The sequence below is a fragment of the Balaenoptera physalus genome (genome assembly GCF_965194825.1).
Source record: "Balaenoptera physalus genome assembly, chromosome: 20".
Taxonomy (NCBI): domain Eukaryota; kingdom Metazoa; phylum Chordata; class Mammalia; order Artiodactyla; family Balaenopteridae; genus Balaenoptera; species Balaenoptera physalus.
Window position 1 is genome coordinate 49,925,483 of NC_138901.1, and position 16,671 is coordinate 49,942,153.

Here is a 16,671-nt window from a genome sequence, read left to right on the forward strand (position 1 = left end):
GTTTCTGTGCAAGGGCTTTCTCTAGTTGCGGCAAGCGGGGGCCACTCTTCATCGCGGTGCGCGGGCCTCTCACTATCACGGCCTCTCTTGTTGCGGAGCACAGGCTCCAGACGCGCAGGCTCAGTAGTTGTGGCTCACGGGCCCAGTTGCTCCGCGGCGTGTGGGATCTTCCTAGACCAGGGCTCGAACCTGCGTCCCCTGCATTGGCAGGCAGACTCTCAACCACTGCACCACCAGGGAAGCCTCCTGGGAGTCAGTTTTAAAAGGAACAATTTAAATCATAAAGTCATTATAAAGTAGAATCCAACATGACACTATATTTCATAGCACTGCCTAGAAACAATCTGAGACTATTACAGAATCCTGTCACTTAAAATACATGACCTGGATGGACCACTGTCCACAGCTCTGCTGCCACCTCAGACACTCCCAGCTTGCTGCTCTTTCCAGGCAGAAACAGCATGGCTGTCGTCTACATATATCACAGCTTCCATTGATCCAGGGAAACTATGTCGTTCATCTCAGCTAAATAGCAGCACTTGATTATGGGAATCATCTCCTGAATGGCTGAATTTTCCAATGTAGTTGGAAATGATGTGACCAGCAACAGGAGACCAATCAAGAAAAAGATGTATTGCTCCAACTTGCTTCAGAGATCTGCAGTACCCTAAGATACATCTTTTTTTTTTAAATTATTTTATTTATTTTTGACTGTGTTGGGTCTCATTGCTGTGTGTGGGCTTTCTCTAGTTGCGGCGAGTGGGGTTTACTCTGTTGTGGTGCGCGGGCTTCTCATTGCGGTGGCTTCTCTTGTTGCAGAGCATGGGCTCTAGGCGCAGGGGCTTCAGTAGTTGTGGCACATGGGCTCAGTAGTTGTGGCTCGCAGGCTCTAGAGCGCAGGCTCAGTAGTTGTGGCGCACCAGCTTAGTTGCTCTGTGGCATGTGGGATCTTCCCAGACCAGGGCTTGAACCCATGTCCCCTGCATTGGCAGGCAGGTTCTTAACCACTGCGCCACCAGGGAAGCCCACCCTGAGATACATCTTAATACATCTTAATACATCTTTGTTAGTTAGCCTATTGATCTTCTATGTAGAAAAGGAGGAATCAAGGCAGAAGGGAAAAGAAAAGCACAAAGAGCAAACCCAAGTACATAGAAAGAGGAGACAAATATCAGAGAAAGTGTCTCTCATGTCCCCAATTTATGGGCATATTTAATATATGTGTTAACATATAATATTGTTATAATATTTTAGGTACAGAGAATTCTCAGTTATTTTAATTAGAAATAGTAGTTGAGTAAAGTCTGCAATCTGCATCCCCAAGTAATCCTTTCCTGAAATGATGTAAATCAAACGTCATAGCCAAACAATGTTAAGAATTTCTTGAGAGCATTTTTTCCCATATTCACATCATAGTAGATGGTTAAGAAATATGAATGAAATGAAGTCATCTTCTTGCCCCAGCTCTCTGGAATAAGTACTTTTAACTGAAGCCCATACAACATGAGTATGGTTCAAAGGGATCCAAGTTTTAAACCTCTAAATTTAAGTAGACCTGGCAGATTTTTTTTTTTTAAAGTAAACTAGTCTGATTGACATTGTGTAAATCTATTCCAGTCAGTAAAACTCAGGTTTCAGGAACACTTGTGGTGTCAGCTTTTTCCCCACTGCCTATGAATGGTAATATCTGCATCATTTATTCAGGAAAATTAAATTATTGGGTTCAGATACACAAACTGGCTAATGAAGGGAGACATGATTAAGAGAATAGCTCTTTGGCTATTGGCAAATAAATGGTCGGAAACATTTTGCCATAGGATGCTGAAGCCCATGGAAATAAGAAGATCAGTGCTCACATTTCCCTATTAGAAGAAAACCTACTACTGCCTGATAGAGGGAATGTTCTATTGAGGAATATAGCTTGTACTTTAGACGATGCTCCATTTGTACTGAACAGAGTGCTCTACAGGGACATGAAGGGGATCAGGTAAGAATATCTTGAAGAGGTTGGTTTCACCCTTCTAAAAAAAATAATTCCTTTTGTGAAGTAAACTAGCATTGAAATCCTAGTTAGCTGCCCAAGAGAGAAATGCCTCAGATCACCAAACTTTCTAGAGCAGGAGGTGACGTGTTTCCAGTCTTGGATGGTTTCACCTGGTTGTTTCTAGAGTTCAGTCTTAGGCATTAATCTTCCATGTAGGGACTCTGCTTCACAGTTTCAGTTCAATTATTTCTGCCTACTCTGTAAGTTATGTCTCCTGCATCCTTTTTATATATGTTTTCTCTGTTATTATCGAAGCTTTTCTTTTTTTTTTGCCTGTCATAGTGTAAGCACTCTATGTCAACTTTTATTGATATTATTTTCCTTTGTAGCAGTCTTTCCCCAACAACATTTAGAGTCCCACATCAAATGCAGCTGGATATTGCAACCATTATAACAATGTAATCACTATTAATTCCTTGCCCTTTCCATCGTGTCCCCCTAATCTGACTGTATCTGGCTCATCCATCCTCATTTTTTTCCAAGCAACATCTTTCTTCTTCTATATACACACCATTAAGCTTATTTTTTAAATCTTTCTCTCAAGTCAGACTCTCCTAACTGGCAATTTTATCTGAGCCCACTTCTCTGATATATAATACTAATGATTATGAATGGTTGGATCTAGTTTCCTGCATGGTTTAATCTAAAGCCCCCTCCTGTTGCCTTTCTCCCATCCTCATATTCCTATTTCTCAGCTTTACAGTAGTGGATGAAGGGAAGCCAGTACACGTCCCCCAAGTTCAGAACCATGGGAACATCTTCTTCTGGAACCATTCCCGCAAGAAGAACGATCAAAATGGGTCATTCCTGGCTCTGCCTCTTCAGGATGCATATATGAGGATCTTTGGGGTCTTGGCTGTTGACACCTTAAGAGATCCCCAGAAAATAAACATCTTCCTACCCCATGAGATCAAATTCTATCAGGTAAGGCACAGAAAAATTCTTCAAGATCTATGGTAGGGTGGCCTCTCCTTCTATACTTTTTAAAAAGCGAAACCTGAAACCAGATGAGAGTGAAGCTATGTATATAGATAGTGTCATCATACTTGTATCAGTTTTTGGAGAGGCTCCCCATTACACATGGAAGGACTCAGCCTCAGTTGCCCATCTATGTCTCAGCCTGTCTGGGAAGATTGTTAATATGTGTCTGATTGCATTAATCATAGGAACAGCATTTTCTGCTATAGAACTGAAATCCAGCTATTAGACTACTAACTAAAACCCAAAAAGTAGGAATGAACTTTTAGAAGGGACATATTAATGTTTTATTAATAGTGGTACCTTGAAATCCTTTGCTCTTTCCACAAGTGGTTCTAAATATGATATGCCTTCCCATAGTTCTTATTTCAGTGTTATAATTTTTGAGGATAAAGAATGAAGGAAAAGCCTAAATGTTTCTCGAGTATTCGTGTTTTCATATTAGATCTCAAAAAGGAGAGGCACTTTTAAGACTATAAAATAACTGGACCACTTCTACAAGCATTTAAATTTAATTTTATGAATAGAAATTTCAGTGAAGGAAGATTGAAAACCATTATGGAGGCAATGGACTGGGACATAGCAGCAATCAGGAAGTTGCTGTCATTTGTTCCCCTGTATGCTCTTGATGTTTATTTACCATTATTTAAATTTTTCTCCTCTCATTTACTGGATGTACAACTGAGGAAGGTGGTAGAATCTTTTTCCCTGGACATCTTTTTTAATAATAAGGTTCATTCTCATCAGACGTAAGAATCATGTGAAGATATTAAGAAGCAAAATGGAAGAGTATGGAGTTATCAGTAGGTGAACTATATATGGTCTTATTAGAGAATATGTCAAAGTGAATTCCAAATGGACTCTCTAGCCCTTGGAGGTAAAGGCTCCTGGGTTACCCTTAGATGCCTTGGGTCCTAATATAAAATGCAGATATTTTTGAAGAATTTTTGGTTCCTAGAGTTTCCTGACAAGAAGACCACAGATGGGTTCTAAGGACTTCCCGTCCCTTCTCTGTGGAACAGGCTCTCTTTATGTATCTAAGAAGATGGTGTACTCTAGCCTGTTGCAGGCCTTGGAACCCAGCACACCTGTACTGCTTGCTGATCTGATGACAGTAGCCTTGTAAAGATGCAGACATTAATATTGCATCAGATCAGGGCAGCTCTTACCCATCTGTCCAAGGTTGGCATCAGTTCTTGGCTTTTAAACCTTTTTTTCTGATTTCAAAGTTTATCTTGTTCTTCTGACACTATTTTCTGATAGCACATATCACAGATTTCACTGGATGATTGTCAGGAAACACAGTAAGTTCGGTTGATCTTATGGTAGATCTCTCCTTACTTTTGATTTCATTGTGATCCTTTTTTCACAGTAGAATCTGAAACACTGCCTTTTGAGAACTGATGAATAATTTGTAGGAAGTAGATTATCAATTAAAAAGATAATCCAATTGATGCATTACTAATTATTTTGGTGTTTTAAATAGAAAAGGCAATTTAAATTTTCTGTCTCTACAGGGAGTTGCCAATGTTTTTAGTACTGCCTATCACTACGTCCACAGCCGAGAGCACATCCTGCATATCGTGATCACTGGCATCAGCTGGCTCTACAACATCACATCCAGCATCACTGCCATCACTACATACTTCATTGAGCCTAGCCCAGCGAAGGTAGGCAAGGCTGGGCAGTGTTAGACCTCCCCAGGTTAACAGAGTTTCTAGATACTATTGTCTTGCTCGTATTTTAAAGCATATTCAGTTAGCTATTACGCTATGACCCCAACTCAAGATCCTTGGTTGTGAGTGGCAGAAATCCATCAAACTGCCTTAGGCAAAGGGGGGGGGGCATTGATTAACTCAGGTAACCAAATGAAGAAAGGGCAGGAGTCAGGCTGGCTTTCGGGATGACCATCTGGACTCTCTCATGTTATTTCTCTTACCAGTTCTCACGTTTGTTTCCCTCTGCACTTTGGCTTTGCCCTTCTGGCTAAAGACAGGTTTTTTTCTACAGGGCAAGCCTGATGCTTAGTAACTAAAAAAGAATTTTGCTTTCCTGTTCTAATTTGGAAAAACCCAAGAAAGAAAACTCGTTTTGATCTATCCTGAGATATGCCCCTCCTGGCCAGGGTGGGAAATTTACAGTAACTGGCAGACCCCACCAGAATCATATGGGTGAACTGGGAAGGGATGAGGCACCCCTGTTTTGGAAGGACACCTTATATCACACCAATCAAAAAAAGAACACAAAAGGCTCCCTATCTACAATGTGATGAGTTTTTGATGAATGTTTGCTTTGCTTCTTTACACTTAATGTTAAGGTTAGGATTTTTCATGTGATAAGAATGGATGGAAAGGGGTCTTCCTTTCAAGAGGCTAAACTATTCTGCACGGTGCCTGATCAGGTGGTGGCAACACCTTGATTGTCTTCCAGTCCTTTACCTGGCCATCCCACGGGTGCCTCTCCCCTTCCTTTTTTGGCTTCTTTTCCTTCCTTCCCTCCAGGTCCCCGCTTCCCTCCTTCAGTGGCTGGATCAAGCTGACGAGGCCTTGGCTAAAGAGGGCAGAATCACAGAGCTCTCTGATGGGGTGACCAGGCCAAGGAGGTGGAGAATGCCTAGTTGTGGGTGCTGCTCCTGGGGTGGGGTGGGGGTGGGAGCCTTCAAGTGCCTTCTGAACTGGAGCAGACCACCTGGTGTGTATGTGTTGGGCGGGCGGCGGTGAGAACCTCTCGGTATAGGGGGCAGACCACCAGGTCCCATAGTCCACAGACACAGTGGGGCCATAGTGTGTGGGGTCTGGGGAGCATTCCACTTGGCCAGTGTCTAAGCACTTTGTTGGAGCCCTCAGAGGAATAGCACCTAGGGCCCATGAAGAAGGTTAACATCACCTATAGCAGTCAGCAAGAAGCGCGGCTGAAGGGGCGTGTAGTTTCAGAATTGTAATGCTGTGGACAAGACCACAAGGGTCACTATCCTTCTGACCCAAGGTCATCTTATGGAGGTGGAGACCATCTCCTGATGGGGAGAGGAGGACCACTCAGCAGCCAGGGTCTGGGTGGGGTCACAGCCACGTAGAGACCAGTACAGCCTGTCCAAGCCTGAATGCACACTTATGAATGGATAAAATGATAATATTATGCTGTGTATATTTTACCAAAACAACCCAAAACAAAACAAAAACCATGAGACTGGATGGGATGACCAATAGAATGAGTGAGGATAGGAAAAAAAAATTCTGAGACCCAAACCTTGAGGCCCAAGTGTTTGGCACCATTGTGGCTCAAAATTATATTGACCTTGACCTATAATTTGAAAAACATTTTATATTACCTAAGCTTTTCTAATTTTTTTTCTATTTATTTGTCCCCAAAAGTCTTAATGAGAGTATGAAGTCTAGGGGACTTCCCTGGTGGTCCAGTGGTTAAGAATCTGCCTTCCAATGCAGGGGACAGGAGTTTGATCCCTGGTCGGGGTACTAAGATCCCACATGCCTCGGGGCAACTAAGCTGGTGCACCGCAGTTACTGACCCCACGGGCCACAACTAGAGAGAAGCTGGCGCGCCACAACGAAGAGCTCGCACGCCACCCATGCACCACAACTAAGACCCTGACGCAGCCAAAAACAAATAAATAAATATTTTTTAAAAAAGAGAGTATGAAGTCTAAGTACTCCTCTCTCTAATGATATCTCTGCCTCTTTTCAAGGATTCGGACTATGTTTTACGAAATATGATGGTCACAGGGCACCTGGGTCTAACAGAAGTCCACAGGAATCCCCCTATCATCTTTAGGAAGACTTGCATCTTCAGGTATGAGACATACCTCATGGTCTGTTTTGTTCGACTGCCAGCTTCTGCCTCTTATTAATATACACTGGCTCTCATTCTGATTGGGTTTTAAAGAAAAATTACTGCAGACCTTTGTCTGCCTGGGTCCTTTCCCCCTCAAGTCCTTTTTAAAACAGATTTCAATTTAGTGTTTTATTTTCTATAATTGTCCTGTAAAAATGGAATTAACAAAAACCCACCATGGTTATGAAAAATACACCCACATCACTTAATCAGAGCTCATCCTCTTAATGTTAGCTAGCCTGTGGACTTGTATTTTTTATTTAAAGAAGACAGTCTGGGGCAAAGATGGGGAGGAGGCAAAGAATGTTGCCTTTAATAAGCCCCCAGTTCTAGATAACCTTGAATACCTCTCACCTATGGAACGCAAAGGCTATTAAACTGTGGACAGATGCAAAACAGATCTTAACTAGAATACATCTTTTGCAAAAGGGGACCACTGCTTCTTAGAGGGTCAGCATAGTTGAATAGGCGGTAACCTATCTCAGACTAGTAGGCTAATTTGACATTTAAGTACCTATGTTAATTCAATTTTAGTTTGGCCTCATACCAGAATGTTCATTCAGTTTTAAGCTCTTTTCCATATAGTTATTCCTTGTGCTGGTCAAGAGTTTTACAGGAGTCCTTGTAACACCCAGACTTATAACCTCGGATTCCTGTGTGTAACTTAGAGCAGGTGCTTTTTGAGGAACTCTGTTGACCAAGAAAGCTTAGCATGATGCATCATTACTATGGTTATCATAAAGACGCAAAGTGATGGGGGCTTCCCTGGTGGCGCAGTGGTTGAGAATCTGCCTGCCAATGCAGGGGACACGGGTTTGAGCCCTGGCCTGGGAAGATCCCACATGTCGCGGAGCGACTAGGCCCGTGAGCCACAATTGCTGAGCCTGCGCGTCTGGAGCCTGTGCTCCGCAACAAGAGAGGCCACGATAGTGAGAGGCCCGCGCACCGCGATGAAGAGTGGCCCCCGCTTGCCGCAACTGGAGAAAGCCCTCGCACAGAAACAAAGACCCAACACAGCCATAAATAAATAAATAAATAAAATTAAAAAAAAAAAAAAAGAAAGACACAAAGTGATGGCTCAGCTGCAGCAAGGGGTAGGAATAGCAAAAGAAGGACATAACCTTCCCTATCATCATAGGATTGATGTTATGAACTATGTGTGCTTTTTTTTTTTTTTGGCCATGCCCTGTGGCATATGGAATCTTAGTTCCCCGACCCAGGATCTAACCCCTGTCCCCTGCAGTGCAAGCACGGGAGTCCTAACCACTGGACCACGAGGGAATTCCCTAAACGTGCTTTTTGAGGCTATGCAAAGCACCAACATTTTTACAAATACTTCAAAGGAATGACATCTCAGTATCATGTAAGGACTTCCCTGATGGTCCAGTGGTTAAGACTCTGCGCTTCCACTGCAGGGGGCGGGGGTTTGATCCCTGGTTAAGGAAGTTCCGCATGCCAAAGTTCGGCCAAAAAAAAAAAAAAGATACACTCAATATCATGTAGATGGGGAAAGAGGGAAAGAGATAAAAAGAGATGCCTCACTAGAGAAAAAAGGAGCCACTACATTTCTATGAAAACCGCAGGTCCCTCACTGAAGCAGGTGCCCTGCCCAGATCCCTATATACCTTCTGCCAGGGGCCAGGTCCTACTGCTAATGACTCACACTGTAACTTTCTCTGGAGGAGTGCCCTTGAGCAATGGGAACCTCTCACCAGGAGGTGCCTAAGAGTTCTGTAAACACCCTCTCCACACACAACCCAAGCAGCTTAGAGCTATAATGACTGACAAAAGGCCTCTCCCCTGCCTCAAGGTGGAGCAGAGTCTGGGCACAATTTGCCTTCCATAGCTCCCCTTGGGATCAGACTGGGGCTAGAGTTCACCTGAAATCACATTCTTGCTTAGCTCCTCCCCCTTGCCTATCCTGCTTTTCTCAGACCCTTACAGGTTTCTCCTGAGAGCACTCCCTCAATAAATCATTTGCACAGAGCATCCCTTTCTCAGGCTCTGCTTCTAGGACACCTGACCTAACACGCTCATTGTTCCTTCAGGCATTCAACCAATACTCATTGGACAATATTTAAACAAAAAACAAATACCCTCAGATAAGGATAAGTATATAGTAAAAACAATAAGGCAGAGTATTAGGGTGGAGCGAGACTCAGGTGCAGCTATTTTAGATTGTGGGGTCTGGGAGGGCTTCTCTGTGAGGAGCTGAGGGAGAGACCCCTGTGAACTCAAGGGGTGGAGTGGTCCAGGCAGACGAAACAGCAACAAGGGCTGGTGCCGTTGGAGTGTAGTAGGCACAAGAGAAGATGATTCAGTATGTTTGGGTGGAATGTTACAAACAGGCTGTTGTTTTATATTGTTATGCTTATTTGGTTTTGGTTTCAGAGATTTCCTCTTTAAGTGTACAGACAGTTCAGAAGTTGTTTTGGCCTCTGTCTGTGGAGAAAACCACATAGTAGTTCCACTTCGTGAGAGAACAGGAGAAGCTTTGGGAGTTCTCGATGTTAACATTGGCAGGAGTAAGATGTTGTTGTATCGAGAATTTAAAGATCTACAGAAAATGACGAAGGTGATCCAAGTTGCCTGCAATGAAATACTGGGCGAATTATCTGGAGAAATAAAGAAAAACTATATCTTAGGTATTGTGCATGTTTTGGGGAAATCACAGACAATGCAATGTAGGATGCATTTTCTAAAATGAACTGTTGCAATATATAGATCTTTCCACATGGAAGGATTTCCTTCTTGCAGTCTTGGGCTGATGCATATGGGCTATAAATTATAGCAAAGGGTAAGGAATCACGTTTTCTTGGCTAGAGTCATGGTTTTAGAACTGGAAGGACTCATAAAGGCAATATACAAGTAGCATTTATTGGGTTGGCCATAAAGGTCGTTTGGGTTTTTCTGTAACATCTTACGGAAAAACCCGAATGACCCTTTTGGCCAGCCCAATATTAAATGTCACATCATGTGTCAAGCACTTTAAATATGTTATTTCAATTAGTCCTTACCATAACTCTATGAGGTGAATGGTGATTATTTCATTTTACGGATGAGGAAAGTAAAGTTCAGAGAAACAACTTGCACCAAATCACATAGTTAACAAGTGGTGAAGTCTGGATTTGCACCCCAGTTTGGGTGCTCTTTTCACTACATTACACAGCACTAACTCATCGGAACATCTCATTTTACAGATAAAGAAGCTAAGGCCCGTCAAAATAAAAGTCCAATAGCAAGCTAGTGCACAGCCAAGAACAGGCCCCTGTCCTTACGTTTCCACATCCACTAGGCTACCTTAGCACAAAATCAGTTTGGGCAGAAAGGAGGGAAGAAGGAAGCATGGAAACCTTTGGCTGCCTAGAATGGAATGACCAGAATTAGTAGAGTAACACTCTGGTGGGGTAAAGCTGAAAGGTTTCTAGCCACTACACAGTGTGGGAGAAGAAGAAAAAAGAAAAGAAAATTCATGTTTTTTGAGCATCCACTATGTGTAAGACCTGGGGCTAAGCACTTTTACATATACCATCTCCTGTAATTCCCACAGCTCAACAGGGAAGTAGGGATCAGCTCTATTCTCACAGAAAATGAAAAGGAGGCTCAGAGAGACAGCAGAACCAATAAGGGGGAAAGTAGGTATTCAAACCAAGATCTAACTCCAAAAAAGTTTTCACATTTCCTCAAAGCCTCTTCCTGTGAACTTCACCAGGTGTAATTCCATTTTTGCCTTTTGATTTCGTGACTAGAGAAACTGATTGTTTAAAACCATAGGATATGATCTTCTTTTTCCTGAAGACAAAAAAAAAGTTTTACTATATTATGTTCAGAATTCTATTAAAAAGTAGTGTGTGTACTGAACAACAATGTGGGATGTCACTCTATTATTCCAGAAATTGAAAATGTGGGAGAAGTCCAGCGGGCAGGCATTCTCTTCTTCCGAGTCATGCTGAAAGAGCTACAACAGTGCCTCCGGCTGCTTACCTCCATGGACTTTGTGTCACTGTTGCTCTATGATTATGATCCTCTGGCAGAGCCGAAATCACCAGACAGCCAGTCCCAGGAGTTGGAAGCCAACATAAAACTAGTACAAGACATCCTAAAAGGGATTATCTTGTTCTTTCACCCAGAATTGGAATTATCAAGTGACTTAGGAAATTGGGATCAGTGTAAACTGGTAAGATTTTTTTTAAGTACACTTTATTGAAAAATATCCTACACACGTTTAGATATACAAATCATAATTGCACAAATCCTAAGTATACAAAGGCAAGAATTTTTACACAATGAACATTTGTAACAGGCACCTAGATCAAGAAACAGAACATTAGTGGCATCCCCAAAGCCTTCCTTTGTACCCTCTCCCATCACCAGCTTCTCACACACACACACACACGCACACTCACCTCGGGGTAACCAGAATCCTGACTTCTAACACCATAGACTGATTTTGCCTGTTTTAAAGTGTATATAAATGGAATTATGTAAACTGATGAATTGGGCACTCTACTTCCACTTGTTGATGATTCCATAACTTTTGTTCTTTGTTCACAGTACGTTAACCAATACTTAGTCGAGCATATTTGTGACTTTGATCCAACTGCTAGGAAACTGAAGGTTAATTTAAAGCTCATTGATGAATATATCAGAGGTAAATTTCCACTTAATTATGGTCTAAATCTATACCAACAGCAACAAAACACAGTTGCAATCCAGAGACTTTTATTAGAATAAAGCAAGTGGCTCATACATTCAATTTTTAGAGGAAAATAGTTCTGATTATAGTCTTCTAAAAGGAGGGGCATTGTCTATAATCTACTGCAATCCCCAAAGTGACTGTCTATGCCACACATATGAGAATTCAGAAGCACCTCTGTCTCCCACTTATTGACTACATGTTCATAATTCGCTAAAAAACAAAAGCAAATAGGGGCTGCAGTGAGACTAGGAGACAAGTATGTTATGCAAAAAGGCAGCTATTATCTTTAGTTTCCATGAAGAACCGAAGAAAATAATAGATCATGAGTCTTTATAGACTAGTAATGTAGACTTTTTGGAGGAGGAGCATCAGCAGGAATCAAAGCAGTGAGGCTCCCAGGTTGGAAAAGGTGATGAGCTCTTTGACCACAGAGAACTGGTCACATATAAGGGTAAATATACATATATAAGCACACATTTCTCTATGTGTGTATATTACCCCACCAGAGACCTGAGGCCAGTTTTGTTTTGTTTTTTGCTGCTTGGCTTGTGGGATCTTAGTTCCCCGACCAGGGATCGAACCTAGGCCCTCGGCAGTGGAAGCACAGAGTCCTAACCACTGGACGGCCAGGGAATCCCCCTGAGGCCGTTTATATGAATGGAACAGTAAAGAGTGAACTTAAAAATTTGGCTCTTTTTTTTTTAAACTCATTTAAAAAACTAATCATTAATTGGAAAAATGGCTCTATAGAAATCTCTTCACTAAGCCTATCCATCTCTCCCCCATTCTCTTTGGAGACTCTGGACCAAGTCACAAGGGTTTCTGGACTTCTGTGACACCTATAGTAGGCAGAGAGGCTTGGAATCAGACTCCTAGGACAAGAGAAAGGAAAAGGCAACTCAGAGGAAGACAGCCACACTCTTCAGGCTGTCTGTGGCATTGGCAGCACGTAGCACAGTGGAAGCACAAAGCAGTGAGCGAGGACGGGTGGATGAGAGAGAGAGATCTTCTGGCTTAGGAAGGAGAGATACTCCCAGAAGTTCGGGAGTGCTAGACACGAGATCCACATAAAAGTTAACATGAATTCATGTGGACCGAGAGTGGTGTGAGTAAAGATTAGAATTCCTGTTTGGAAGGTCTCTGTGTGCCCTCAGGGCCATGAACTGATTCACAGAACCTCTGCATTCACAGGTGTTGCAGTTATCACTTCTAAGGTGCTGTTTAAGGAAAACAGTAATGGCAGCAAGAATAAAAACAAATACGTGTTCACTATATATTTGTATCACTGTACTTGGTCTATACTTGTTCACTGTTCACTGAGGACTTAAAACTCTAGAAGAAATGTTTTCTATGTCAATGCCTAGTTGCTGCTCTTCCCTTTGGAGTAGATTTAGTCCCTGCCATGGGCCTGGCACTGCCCCATGTGTGACCCATTTGTCTAATTGATATTCTCCCTGAGTCCCTACTCCACTTTGGTCCCCATCCAACCTGCCAGCCCCTTGGCCTAGAGCCAGACCCTGCTGCCACTTGTGTCCCTTCAGGCTGATGCTCCCCTTCTTGGGCAAGGACTCAGGTACCCCCCAGTGTCCAGTCCCTCTGTCAGATAGGAGCTAGGGATGAGGAACGGGCCCCTCCCCTCTCCACCTTGAAGGCATGTTCAGGAATTGGCTCTCAGCCCTTAATAAAGGCATCGTCCATGGCATTGTACCAATGCTTCAAGGGAGTTTCTTCAGGCTCACCTCCGATTTGCCTATCAGAACTACCTCCTGTTGTCATATATAGCTCTTTTGTTTCAGGAAAACATGCAAATTTCTGTTTCCTTTGCTTGCCCCCACTTCGGACTGTGTTAGCTGATTCCTAAGCAGCCTTGATCTCCAATGCTCCCCACCACTTTCTTTTCCAACAGTGTCCTCAGGTGCCAGGAATTCCAATTGCGGTTAACAGAGCTGGATTCAGCCAGAAGCTAATATCCCCTAGGTTCCCCTACCACGACCACCAAACCTTTCGCATTACCACAGTCTCTGAAGCAATCAAGAAAGTTCATAGACCACCCAGGTACCAACCCTCTCTCCTTCAGATGCAATTGTATCAGGAAATTCTAAGCTCCTCATTTGGGGAAAGGAAAGAGAACTCTTGGGGCACCTTTCTGCTTGTGCCAGAAAAAGAGGAGTCTTCTGGCAGGGCACTCTGCTGCCCAAGTTTATCTGAGCCTTCTTCTAGAAGTAAGTAAGGCCCCTACTCAATGACTCCACCCAGCATGAAATGCCACCAATACCTATAGGTTCTGCCCAGGATGGGGAGGGACTTTTGGCATAGCTCCTAACTCACCAAACCTTCCAAACTGATGATTTTGCCAAGAAGACAGAGTCAGGGCTGGTGATGTGCCCACACTTTTTTAGGGCTTCTGCTTCCAACTCTCACTCCACTTCATCCTAGCTCTAGCGAGATCATACGGTATTTGTCTTTGTCTGACTCATTTCACTTAGCCTAATGCCCTGAAGTTTCATCCATGTTGTTGCAAATGGAAGGATTTCCTTATTTTTTATGACTGAACAATATTCCACTATATGTATATATCACATTTTCATTATTCATTCATCTGTCAGTGAACACCTAGGTTGTTCCCACGTCTTGGTTATTGTAAGTAACACTGCAGTGAACGTGAGGGGTGCAGCTATCTCTTCAAGATAGTGATTTCATTTCCTTCAGATATATACCCAAAAATGGAATTGCTGGATCATATGGTAGTTCTATTTATAATGTTTTGAGAAAACTTCATATTGTTTTCCATAGTGACTGCACCAATTTACATTCCTACCAACTGTGCATAAGGGTTCTCTTTTCTCCACATCCTGGCCAGCACTTGTTATTTCTTGGGATTTTTTTGTTTGTTTGTTTTTCATTTTGGTAATAGCCATTCTAACAGTTGTGTTGTGATATCTCATCGTGGTTTTGATTTGCATTTCTAGAAAGGGTTATTTTATATTCTGGTGGAATTCCAGGCAGCTGTGTCCCACCTTTATATTGAGACAGTCATCTTTGAAGGAGCGTTAGGCAGCTTTGTTCAGCAGGCTTGGCTTCCCAAGACTGTGCCATTGCATGTGAATGTTGCTGACATACTTTCCTGTGGGGGACCCACTGACTCCAGTGACCACTCCTGGACAGCTGTGCATAGTGCATCAAAAGCCTGCTACCCTCTGTTACTCTGCCTAAAGTACTCACGTAGTTAGCCTTCTCTACCTGAAGACCCGTGACCTGACCACCTTGTAATGAATCTGTTCTCCTCACTCCATTTTGTACCTCTGATGCCCGCCTCCTGGCTTTTCTGTCCCATGTCCCCTTCCCAGTGGGTTTGGACAGACGTTTTCTACCAGGAAATGTTCTCAGACCTAGAGGTAAGAAGGGCTATCTCCCATTCCAAGTGTGACCAGAATCACTTTGCTGTCTAGAAACTGTGTTTCTGCAAGTAGCCATACTTCCGCCCCACACCTAAATCCAAGCGTCTATAGGTTCACAGACACTGGTCTCAGCAGGAGTTCCCCAGGCCCTCCACTTTTCCTGCGAGAGCCCCAGGGCTCCTCTTCCAAAGCAGCCACAGCCTCAGTGCTATCACCATCTATAAAGAAACTCACCAGCTTCCTCCATAAAATACCACCATGATCCTCCAAGAATGACAATGGAGGGAGATGCTCTACCATCAGGGGGCAGGACTGCTGGACTCACAGCCCTGATTAACTTCTGTCCTCAAGATTCACCCTTCCCCTGGAGATCTTTCCCTAATTGCTATTGCCACCACCGTGGTGGCTCTACTGCGTGCTGTTCTCCATCCCTCTCCATTCCCGAAGTGGGGCAAGACTCTCTCCTTCACCTCCCACTGCACAGCTAAAGATCAGACAGGATTCTGCCAACCATCCAGAAGTAGCAAATACGAACACAGCACTGAACTGAACCTGCAAATGTGCCAGGTTCTTTTAAATGAGTCAGAACGAAATGGACAAGAAGCCAAGAAAATTGTTTTGTCCTATTAATTTGGCTTGAATTTGGTTACAGTTCCCTACCACCTTTTCAAACCTAGTATTCTTGGATAGTGGTCTCTTCCAAGACTTGTTCCTACTTGTCGGAAAAGAGCTGCTATCCCAGTTAGATCTGGGTTTAAGAGGGAGTCTAGAGTGTGATATTTATGAGTTGCTCACGAATTTCAGGCTCTAGAGGTAGAAACATCCATTCCGTTCTAAAATAGATTCCCTTGTCCTGAAAAGAACCACTTGAAGGGCCCTTTTAGTTAAGATATGAGACAAGTACTCACACACTGTTCAGGAACTATTTTGGAATTTGGTAAAGACCTGGGGCCTAGATGCTTGCCCATTTCCCATGCATTTCCCTTCCAGTTTCAAGTCATCTGGGGGAAAAAGAAAGAGAAAAATTAAATTAGCTATTTTCTTTCGTTCCTTATCACTCCTTTTGATTTTAAATTTTGAAGTTTTCCAATAGTAGTTATTGAATTATGTAAAAAATGGTTTTATTTGTTAGGGTAACATCCCATTGCTTTGATATCTGATAAAGGCTGTTGAAAATCAGTTTAATGAGAACATTTTTCTATTTAAGGCAAACATATTTTTCAAGTTCCTTTGTCACTCATTTTTTTCATTTCAGTGGATGTTAAAACAATCTTTTATCCCAAAAGGATTATAAAAATTATATCATACTTTTTATTAAAGTACTTTAGAAGGTCAAATAGAACTAAAAGCCTTCTAACAAAGAAGTCACTAGCCCATCCCTTTCCTCTCTTTTCCCCAGTTCCTCTCACCATGCAATTCTTTTTGACTCTTTTGACTGCTTCTTCTGTTGTTTTCAAATTTTCTATATTTCTAATATTATGCACTATTGCTATCTTTTGAGTCATTAATTTAAGCCTTGTCAAATGATTTTCTTCTTATAGATGAAAGTTTAGTTCTGTTATACCACAATTTTCTTACCCTGCCCTCTCAATGAAATTGTATTGCAATTTGGAGTTAAATCAAAATGCAATGTTTACATGATTTTGCCTATTCAGATATCCACAGCTGAGCATTGTAGCATATTTTGATCATTTCTTTTTCAC

At 42.5% G+C, this 16,671-nt stretch overlaps 1 protein-coding gene across 3 annotated transcripts in view; it reads left to right on the forward strand.

Moving 5' to 3' along the window:
• The window catches only part of EFCAB5 (EF-hand calcium binding domain 5), a 136,950-nt gene that overhangs the window by 110,066 nt on the left and 10,213 nt on the right, over nt 1-16,671 (forward strand). Inside the window, exons 17-23 of one of the 3 annotated variants that reach the window (XM_082443395.1) lie at nt 1,818-1,987; nt 2,740-2,968; nt 4,540-4,692; nt 6,726-6,829; nt 9,263-9,516; nt 10,765-11,048; nt 11,426-11,522. In XM_082443395.1, coding sequence (XP_082299521.1) covers nt 1,818-1,987; nt 2,740-2,968; nt 4,540-4,692; nt 6,726-6,829; nt 9,263-9,516; nt 10,765-11,048; nt 11,426-11,522 — 1,291 coding nt within the window. Of the gene's footprint in view, nt 1-1,817; nt 1,988-2,739; nt 2,969-4,539; nt 4,693-6,725; nt 6,830-9,262; nt 9,517-10,764; nt 11,049-11,425; nt 11,523-16,671 lie in introns of those variants that run through there. The other 2 variants (XM_082443393.1, XM_082443394.1) reach the window with 2 other exon arrangements.